General features: G+C 40.0%; 1 protein-coding gene across 1 annotated transcript in view; it reads right to left on the bottom strand.

Annotated features, from left to right (window-relative positions):
* p3h1 (prolyl 3-hydroxylase 1) overlaps positions 1-3986 on the bottom strand; it is a 25480-nt gene extending 21494 nt beyond the window's left edge. The window contains exons 1-2 of the mRNA XM_079742411.1: positions 3523-3986; positions 1867-2019 (exon numbers count right to left, since the gene is read on the bottom strand). Of these exons, the coding sequence (XP_079598537.1) occupies positions 1867-2019; positions 3523-3978 (609 nt within the window). The 5' untranslated portion in view covers positions 3979-3986. The remainder of the gene's footprint in view (positions 1-1866; positions 2020-3522) is intronic.
* Positions 3987-10823: the final 6837 nt, after the last annotated feature.

Genomic DNA, 10823 nt, shown 5'->3' with positions numbered 1-10823 from the left:
TCAAAATTCTATTGTAGCATGACAATTGCAGGTAACTGAGGTGGGAGAGAGGGGGGAGGTTGTAGGTGTTGTGCCATTAATGAATGCTACTACTGGTTATACTGCTGCTACATCTATGACATGTTTTTGATTTGAAATTCATTTAATTATATTATATAAGGTTCAATGCATTTGGGTTTGCCTTTCATATTCTTTTTTTAAATTCTTGCTATGTCAGCTGCCATTTGCCGCAATTTAAGTTCTGTCAGAAATAATTCACTTCATAGATTGAACCATTTATAGTTGTCTGGCCTTATGGTTACACTCTTTAAGGGTGCTACCTACTTTAGGAATCGAAGCATGGCATACCGATTTTGCAAACATTTGACAACAGGGAGCACAATATAATCCCCCCTAAAGGGTACATCAGATATGTCAACCCATTGGTGGTGGTGGGTGGAATCCAGCTCTGCACACTTAAAATGACAATCTCCAAAGACATTTTTTTAACCAACATGAATACGAATTGGTTGAGCCTATGGCCCCGATGAAAGCCCTAGCATAACTGAATGCTAAGTACTGGGTTTATCAGTCGAAAGTCCCTCCATGCAACAAATCAAAAGCGGTGCACGTTTAGTAATGCGTTTTCATCTTCCAGCAGTGGTGTTTCCACCAGAGAGGGTATGGCGGAGCTACTGCAACAGACTCTCTCTCTCGAGCTCAATTGTGTGTGTGCTGCCATACAGTGTTCACCATCGCTAGCGCCAGAGAGAACCAACAGAGATCTTCGAGACTGCCACTCTAACTTGGCAGAGAGTGTCAGTGTGAGGCGGACGGCCTTAAATCGACTGCTTATCAGTGTGTTTGAGGTGTCGCATGGCTAGAGTCTCCCGCCAGAACTAGCCACGCCCATTAAGTGAGCCTTTGCCAGTAATCAGCAATGCCTTCTTGAAATGTTAAAAACAATCAGCAAACAAAAACTTGCAAAAATTTGGGCTAATCTCAATGAAATAGTAAGCCTTTGAAACATCAATTAACATTGAATTATTAATTAATCCATAGACTTCTTTCTTACGTTTAAGGTTTGGCATATGCTCTAAAGCCCACATAAACTGCCCGACTCGGGCTGGGTGAGGCTGCACGCCTGTTGTGCATTGAGAAATCAGTGTGCACAGGTTCAACCAGCCATCACCACACATACTCAGGGAGAAATCCCCTGCATTGCAGTGGTCCCACCTCCTGCTCTGCATCACTATGCTCAACCCCTGCAATAAACCACTTCAAACATCCCCACCCTTGGTCCTGGGTCTGAAGGAGCCCTGTGAATGCCCCCTAGGGGGCGTGTAACAACAGAGGTGGTCTACTACTCAGAAGCAAAGGACAGGATAATAAGAGTTGTCTTTAGTTGTGGAAAAAGGTCAGTACACTGGTACAATTGGGCCGGGAGAAGGTAAAAGGGGGTTATTTAAAATGTATTTATTGTAATATAACTTATTTTACTTCATTTGACCTAATTTGATCCTTTTCTACTTATTGCACCGTGGGTCAGAGACAAACGCAATTTCAATTCCTCGATTTGTCTTGTAAATGGAATTGACAATAAAGCTGACTTTCACTTTGACTTTTGAAAAGGCATAATCAGGGAGAACAAGTAGGAATCCAAAACCAGGAACAGTAAATATCGCAAGTGGGAATGCTGGAACGTTTGACACAGAGGAATAAAGACAAACTGGCAAAGAAGGAGGGAACACACCAGGTGGCGTGTAGCAACAGACATTGTTGCAAGGAAATATAGGAAACCACATGCATCTTAAATGATCAAAGCAAACAACAGATTTTCATTTTGTCAATGTTGTGATTGGCCGGTGAGGGAGGGGTGGTCCGTACCATATGCGGCCTGGCTTCCAGGTCCTTGAAGTCCTCCTCTCGGACCCCCGCCATCATCTTGTAGTAGTCCAGGTTCTGCTTCATCTCCACGTGGTCTGGGTTGGCAAGGAAGAAGGTGTGGGCTGCCGCCACGGCCTTGTCCAGCTTGTTGATCTGTCACAGCAGGCAATGGACAGAGCTGTCACCTCCTTCATCATGCTGCCACCATTGAAAGAGAAACTTTTCTTTCATTTAAGGTGCCAGTGAAACATCAGCTTGTTGTGATTATTTGGTTATTGCTCGTTTAATGAAAACTGAATACAATTTTTATTTCCTATTGTTTTGATGCATATTTCTACATCACGTGTATAAGTGGGTCTACGTTATGAAGCATTATTATAAGTGGGTCTAATTTATAATGCATTATTATAAGTGAGTCGAAGTTATAAAGCATTATTATAAATGGGTCTGCGTTATGAAGTATTATTATAAGTGGGTCTAATGGTGTATTCCTGAATCCTCGGACGCCAGCCTTCCGAGTTGCATTTACGTCATTTCCGGTCTCTGAGCAATTATAACGACCCTGTTCGTCTTTGTGATTGTGTCATGAGATTGGCTTGTCGTTGTTTATTGTTAGCTACATTAGCCTCTTTAGCAAACCAGCCCGAAAACAGACAACACAACTTTACATTGTATTGCAAGCACAGCAAGACCGTGCAATGCATAAATTGATGACCGGAATAAAGTAGCAATGCAATCAAGTGTGTAAAAGCATTTAAAATCGACATTAAAATGACCAACGTGGTACAAAAACAAAGAAAATAAATATTTTTACGGGCGCAGCCATTTTCGTTGAGAGCGTCATCACTGCTCTCGGGCTACTCTCAGAATTCCGAGATGAAGACAAAAAGGGGGCGTGCCTCCGAGAAATGCCGCAAGAAAGCTGGGCGATATCCGACTTCCGACTCGGAAGGCTGGCGTCGGAGGATTCAGGAACACACCATAAGTTATAAGGGATTTTTATAAGTGGGTCTAAATTATAAAAAGTTGTTAGGCATTATTATACCCCTTCCAAAGCGATAACATGATATGTTGTGTTTGTCATGTTATTTATATTCATGTTATTTTCAAAGTAGTAGCAGTCAGTATGGCCATTGAAAAACACCCAATCATCCTTGCGGGAATAACAATACGCCTTTGATGACACTTTAAGACAACTCAAAGAAAACCAAAGACTATGACTTTTAGTGACGTGTCCCAAAATGTTGCTTCTTTGCGCACACAAGCACAGACAGAGACACAGACACACATACATGCACACGCACACACGCACACACAGTACGAGGGCCTTTGACTCCACCTTCAAGACGTGGCATGCTTCTCTACATTTGGGGGTTGTGGCATTTACAGTTCTACACACCACTTCTTAGAGCAATTGGGAGTTTGAATGAGATGACTGAAAGAACCAACAGAGGCATGATTAACGACTTTCTCCTCGTTTGGTTCATTGCACAAGACTTCTTGTTGGTATATTTATCCACTTTAAGCCCCTTAAACGTTAGGGATGCCCGTTATCCTGCAGTGATTTGATCTCAGTAAGTGAGGCTTGCTAAAATAGCAGGCAATGACTTCCACTATGTATATAATAACATTTGTACAGTACTTTAACAGGTCTACCTTAAAGTATGCGACTTGCAAATAGTTGTACGGCGTCCTTTTCTTGAACTCCAGTTTCACATCATCCCCGATTTTGTGCAGAGTCGCTGGGCCCAACTTCTCCGCCTCACAGGAATTCACGCAATCGGCTCGTTTTAAGATCTTCTGGAAGAAGACGAGGTCCTCCACGGATTCAGCTCCGGGTGTGGGATCACCCAGGCCCACCGTGGGTTCGCCGAAAGTGGTCTGGTTCGCACAGCTTATCCGACACTGTACTTTCGCCTTCCGGACAGCAGCGTTGTTCCTCAGCGCTTTCTCCATGTTGAGGATCACCGAGATCCAGTCGTTCTTGTAATATGCGTCCACCGCCGTGTCGAACAGAAAGTCATACGGCTCGGAGATAACCTGACTGCTGATCTCTGATATTATGCACAGTGGAATTAGACAACACGTTAAAAAGACATTGCGGCTCTCCATGGTGAGAGAGCGTGGAGCCTGGAAGCCGGTGGGGAGAGTAGTGGGCCGGCCCGGGACAGCAAACTGCTCTGGGTACAGGAGGTGGGGTTTAAACACGGAGGGCCTGGGGCCCCCTGCTCTGGGTACAGGAGTTGCGATTCAGACCGGGACGGAGGGCCTGGGGCCCCCTTATTAGGGGGGCCCTTATTATTAGGGAGTTTGTCTCCCATGAACCTTCTGCTGGACTGCTCGCAAGGGCGTAGGAACCGGGGGGGACGGAGGGGACGTGTCCCCTCCAATATTGGAGACAGGCGCATTTGTCCCACCTAAAAATTATACCGGGGGGAGAAAAATATTTTATTTTATTTTGAAAGCGCAACACAGCGTCTTGTCACTGCTTCTTAGTCTAAAAAACTGGATGATTGAGCGTGCAATTAAAGAATTGATTTGATATTTATCAGTTCATTACTGCCATTCAAAATGTGTTTTCCTTTACATTTACAAATGTATCTTTTTAGTAGAATAAAATATATTTGTGAATTTTTTCAGTGTAGTTAATTTATGACATATTTCTGTTCAAACCATTAACAGATCTGTCAGGTTTCCGATATGTGTCCCCCCCAATGTTAAACTCATTCCTAGGCCCCTGACTGCTCGCATTGGATTTATGTGATCCAAAACGAATAGATAGTTAAGGAATGGGTATTTTTAAATATTATATTATAAAATAAAAAATACATTTTAGTTAATATAAAGAAATATGTTTTTATATTAAAAATAAAATAATACTCATGGACTTCTGCAAAATATAACAAACTAATAACAATAATTACTAGAACTACAATAAATTACAGTTAGTTATTCATCTATTTTGTTTGTTTTATCAGAGCCATTTAGAGACCTCTAAACGGTGTTACCCTCTTGATTATCATTGATAGTATTAACTTGGTCCCTGTAGGTTTAAGTACACTAGTGGAAGGCTAATAATAATGTTATCTGTCTAAATGGCTCAGGTTTTAATTAATAAGAAAAAATCCAGAAAAAGTTAATCATACAAAGAAGCAGGTGCATGTATCTTGCTTCAGCGGAGAGGCAGTTTAATACACAAAACAGGATTATAAAGGCATTAATATGCTTTCTCCGGTTTTCTGTAAGCCTATACCATATCATGTCTTTGTTGAGTTTCCCAAAAGGAATGGCACATCCCGTTTTCAATGTCATTGTAAGACTTTTACTAACCTATTATAATTTATTTGTAGGCCTACTGATGATAGATCTATGGAAGCCCATTCCCGCCAGTAAAAAAAAAAAAATTAATAAATTAAAATAAAAAAAAATAAAAAAATCCCCATTGTAAGTCATAATTATGAGATAAAAAGTCGAAATTATGAGATAAAAAGTCGAAATTATGAGATAAAAAAGTCATAATAGTGAGATACTTTCTCACAGCAGACGTAGTAGCAGCTCTTAAGCCTAGGGAAATGGATTGTGAGTACATTGAGGACTTCTTTAAACGTGGCTTTACAACTGATGAAATACTTACTTTGCTTGCTGAATCACATGGGATTGTACTAAGCAAACGCACCCTTGAAAGGATTTTAAGCAAGAAGCAGCTCTGGCGGAGAAAGAATAAAACGGATGTGGCTGAGGTGGCAACCTTCATTGAACAGCAACTAGAAACATCTGTTCAGTGCCATGGTTACAGGTGGATGCATCAAAAATGTTGGTTACATGGAATTGTGACTGACAGAGAAACAGTTTGAATATTGCTACAGTTATTGGATGGTGAAGGTGTTGATCTGAGGTCAAGAAACAGACTGCGAAGACGTGTTTACCACAGCTGTGGTCCAAACTATGTTTGGCACATCGATGGCTATGACAAGCTTAAGCCATTTGGAATTGCTATCAGCGGAGGCATTGATGGGTTTTCCAGGAAGATGATATGGCTTGAAGCTTATAAAACAAACAGTGACCCAAAGATCATCGCTGGCTACTTTATGGATGCTGTGATCAATGCTGGTGGGTGCCCTGCCAGACTCAGACTGGATTTAGGAACAGAGAATGGCCATATGGCTGAAATGCAACGGTTTATGCATTTTCCTGCTAACCAATCTGAAACAGACAGTGTAACCTTTGGTCCAAGCACTGGAAACCAGCGAATTGAACGATGGTGGCTGACCTTGCGAAGTGAATGTGTCCAGTTTTGGATGGACCTATTTGACAAACTGAGAGCAGACGGCTACTTCTCAGACAACTTCTTGGACAAGTCTTTGATCCAGTTCTGCTTTCTTCAAACAATACAGGTAGTTCACACATTATGAGATAAAGAAGGGAGCTAATAATATTTTTAAGAGCCACAAATGATCATATGTATAAAAGTTATTGCCTATGTTCTGTGCAGAGAAAGAGTAATACTTATGTTATTGTTTCTGGTTAGCAATAATAATGTGGGTTGAGGTATTCCAAGTAGCAGTAGGCATAATTTTAATATGTAGGCCTACCTGTGTAAAAAATGGCATGACATAATGATGTAACAGCCCCTTTACATTTTGATAGCTGTGAAATATAAAATGTATTGCACTGCTGCAATTTTATTTTTGTGCCAACCCACCATGTTATGATCAGAAGACAAATCGCACTGTCAGGACTAATTGACTTAGACAGTAATCACCAATGCCTACTATTTATATAAACTGTATATGATTTGCCTATAGAAAGAGCTTAATGAGGTTGTATCGACCTGGAACAACCACAGAATCCGTCGAGTCCACAACTCACGATCACCCCATGGACGTCCCTCCATATTGCATGCTGTCCCTCACCTGTACGGTGGCAGAGACTGCTTGCACCATCTGGACCTGGCGAGGGTTCAAGTCTGCCTTGAAGAGTGTGCCTTCAAGGACTTCCCATGTGATGAAGATATGTTCCATAGCTGTGTTGAACTGATGTCAGAATATAATCTGACATTAACAAATGATGTGTTTGAAACAGTTAACCTGTATATTGAACTCAGACAGCTGATCAACAATGAACTAGATCTAGATCATTAACTTCTATTTCCCGTTTCATTCAAGGACGAACTGAAATACTGAATGTAAACAAACAAATCACTGTTTTCTTAACATTGAATGTCTAAGAATTGAGTAAAAATGCAAAATCCACACATGTAATAACTTAATACATTTATTCAAATGTTTAAACAAACACAGTATACAAAACTGCATGTTTCTGCTTCAACTGCAATTTAATTTAACAGCAGGGAGATTTGAAAGTAACCCATCTTTAGGCTGTTGTTTGAATGTTTTTGAAATGCCAAACTGTATTTTGGTGAATAAAAACAACAGAACCTGAATGGAGTAAGACAAAATATGCTTACAACGTAAAATTAAAAAGAGAAAACGTAAATGATTACAAGGTTGGACTACTATGTGACATGTACTTGTTTTGTTGTAAACAAAATAATCAAATACACTTTCAATCAACCTATGTTGAGATTAAGGTGCTGAAATAACATTCTGAACTTAAATTCAGTAAGAAAATTACTGACAGTTTATCTTTTTTGTTGCTTAGGTAAAGTTTTTCAAACTACTTAAACAATTACAGCGCATTTTTCAAAACAGCATTTTGAACATGACGGGTAAAGAAATACAATTTTAAAACAAATGCAAGTTAGCAGACTCAAAAGCAATTTATTTTGACCTTTGATCATTTAGTACTGTGCACTAAATATTGAGTGTATCTGATGTAAAGGGGTGTTTTCTTAGAAAGAACTGTGAAGCTGGTTGTTGTCTTTTAGATTCCAAAAGTCCTATACATTACAATGTGATCCATTTAATAACCATATGTTTGAAAAAAGATAATTTAGACTCAGGTTATTGGTGAAGTCTAGCAATATAAACAATAAAGTATTCACAGTAATTGTTCTGCATTTAAACATACCACTTAAAAACACATGTTGACCATCTAAAAAAATAAAGTCAACAAAACAAAAGTGGCAAAAGCAGCAGAAAAATGTGGACAGTACATTAAAGCTGTGACAGGTTAAACAGTTGTAGCTGTAGTACTTCCTTCATAAGCCAAAAGTCTAAAATCTTACAAAGCCTAAACATGAACATCTAATGGCAGTCCAGTTCCTTTTAGCTGAAATCTTTGTACCTTAGACAATGTCCATTACCCACACGTTGCTCTCTAATACTTTGTTCATTTCATGTCGAAAATCTGGGTAGTTGTCGTAACTGACTGGCAACTCCAAGTAACAGCCACATGTATGAGCAATTGGTCTTCTCTGAAATCCCTGAACTTGTGTGAAACTGACAGTGATGCTCTTTCCTGTGAACAAGTCTGACCCAGTGCAAAATCTGAGGAAAAATGAGAGGTGCTGGATGTCTGACTCCCTAAGGTATGCACTTACATACTTGACCATTTGTTTCTCCAGGGCATTCTGGGTACTAGGGTAGGTAATTGATTTTGCGATCTTTCGTGATGTTGGTTGTAGTTCTTCATACACTGCTGCAATCCCTTTCAGCTCTGACCTAACAGGTGCAAGGATGTTGCTTCACTGTTCAATGACAAAGGCGGGCTCTTGAATCAGTTTTTGGTGAGCAAGCTCCCTCAAGATTTGCTCAATGTTATCTGCTGCTGGAAGCCTCCGGCAGTTGTGGATATCCATGATGTCCAACAATTCTTCTTGGTCCACACTTTCAAAATCTGAACAACAAGACTCAAAGATCACTCGCTCAGACTCTGAGACATACTTGAGAAAGTTGTCCACAAGATCACTCTCCACAAAGCCCAAAACAGCTTGCTCCAGAAGTACAGGTGCAAGTTTTACAGGAAGGTACTTCTCTTTTTGCCAGCCAAATGTAATAATTCGGCCTACACTCTCCCATTCTTGTTGACCAAAATCATGACGTAGGTATGGCACTTTGAAGCAATTTCCCAGAGTGCACTGTTCATAAAAGTCATTCCAGAATTCTGACAGTACATCCCTCAAAACACCTCCATCATCCACTGCATTTTCAAACTTTCCATCGGGAAGAATAACTCTAAAGCTCTAGTCATCCTTCAGGATACTTTGCTCAGAAAACACTTGAATAAGTTCTCTAAGAATCTGTCCACGATGAAGAACAATAATTTTCTTCACTCTCTCTCTTTGATTGGCTTGTTCCTGCAACATGTTCATGGAAGGAGGCAGGAGTGATTCAGTAGACAGTGCCTGAGAGAGAGGCAAGGTGTCGTCAAGACTGGAGTACTCCATCCCAGAAAAGCTCTCTGTGTCGAAAGTTACAATGTCGCTGTCTTCTAACGCACAAACCTGAAGTAATGTTTCACCTTCTGGCAAACTACATGTATCAGTTTGGTCGACTGTGGTGGTGGAAAGAAGGGAAACACTTTGACTGCTTGCATTTGGAAATACTGTGCTGTTTCCAACAAAGATGATATCTGCAGTACTTATCTCTACAGCGTCTGTTGCAGACGTGTCTGGAGAGTAGCCATAGATATCAGGTCTGTCGTGTGTCGTTTCACCTTCAGTTGCATCACTGTTGTCATCCTCCAGATTTATGTCACTGGTATTTTTTCTTTTCTTGGTTGTTAAATAGAAACGTAAGACAGGTAACTTTGTCTTCTCATATAGTTCCCCGACTGTGATACCACCATCCAATGAATGCTTCTGGAAGTCTGTTAAATCAATGTCAAAATCAGCAAGGCTCCCCTCTGGATTTTTCCCATCTGGAAAAAACAACCTCAGAGCCTTTTCAATCAAGTTCTGTTTTTTACTGTCTTTTGTGACACTCTCTTTTCTGGTTCCCCCACCCTTTTTGCTGCGTACCTGCACAAATTCTCCTTCTCTGAAATGCATCCATCCCAACTCAATTTTTCTCTGACTTTTCTTAGCGTTCTTTGGAGGTGTTTGATGCTCTCTCTCAGACACGTGATCACCTTTGTTTTTTGAGAGCCTTCCTCTGAGACGCTCAAAGATTTTTGACTTGCGCCTGCTGGGTTCTTTTTCCTTTCGTCTGCAGAATCCAAAAACTGCCAGCCGATCACCATAGGATGGCAGATACTCTCCTAGCTGGTCATCTGTCATCAAGTGTATGACACTGGAATCAATCTAAAATAAAGTAAAATAAAGAAAATATTTCATGAATTTTTAGGAAATTAAAACAATGAACAACCTGCATATACAGCACCAGATATTATTTACAAAGCTCTTCCAAACGGTTTTTTAATGTTCATGTGTGATTTGTCAAAATTAAGTATTTCCTATATTTACTACCTTCTCCTGTTCCATTCGCTGTATGTCTTCCTCTGGCACATGCCGGGATCTTAAGTAATCACTTAGCTCATCCATTGTTTGACTGTTCAGAAAACCTCTGCTTCCCTGTTGAATATCTAATATTCAACAATATCTAATATAATCTAAACTTTAATATTACTTAAATAAATTAAATACAGCTGATCTGTACACAATAATCTTTCGTCACAGGCAATTTCATGTTTTAATAGAAAACAAAGACAAAACCTGTTAGTGTGCTCTAAATTCTTCACCTATGAAGAATGGCTCTTGGTTTTCTGATTTTCTAAAGCTACCCATACTGGTAATAATGGAAACAGAGCATTGAATTATTAGGTAGGCTACATTTCAAACTGTCTAAATATGTTTGAGACTGTAATAGAGTGGTCTTTTGTTGCCACCTTGTGAATGGTATAATTAGCTTGAATGAAGCTTTGTTGTTTTTTATTTAACCTGTATTTATACTTGTAATCTCATTGAGACAGGGGTCTCATTCTCAAGAGAGAACTATTTGACAACAGTACAACATTAAGTTACAGACAGACAGGACATTAAGGTTTGACAGTGTTTT

Source organism: Pollachius pollachius (genome assembly GCF_949987615.1).
Source record: "Pollachius pollachius genome assembly, chromosome: 8".
Taxonomy (NCBI): domain Eukaryota; kingdom Metazoa; phylum Chordata; class Actinopteri; order Gadiformes; family Gadidae; genus Pollachius; species Pollachius pollachius.
Note: the sequence above shows the minus strand (reverse complement) of the source record. Positions and strands in the feature narration are given on the sequence as shown.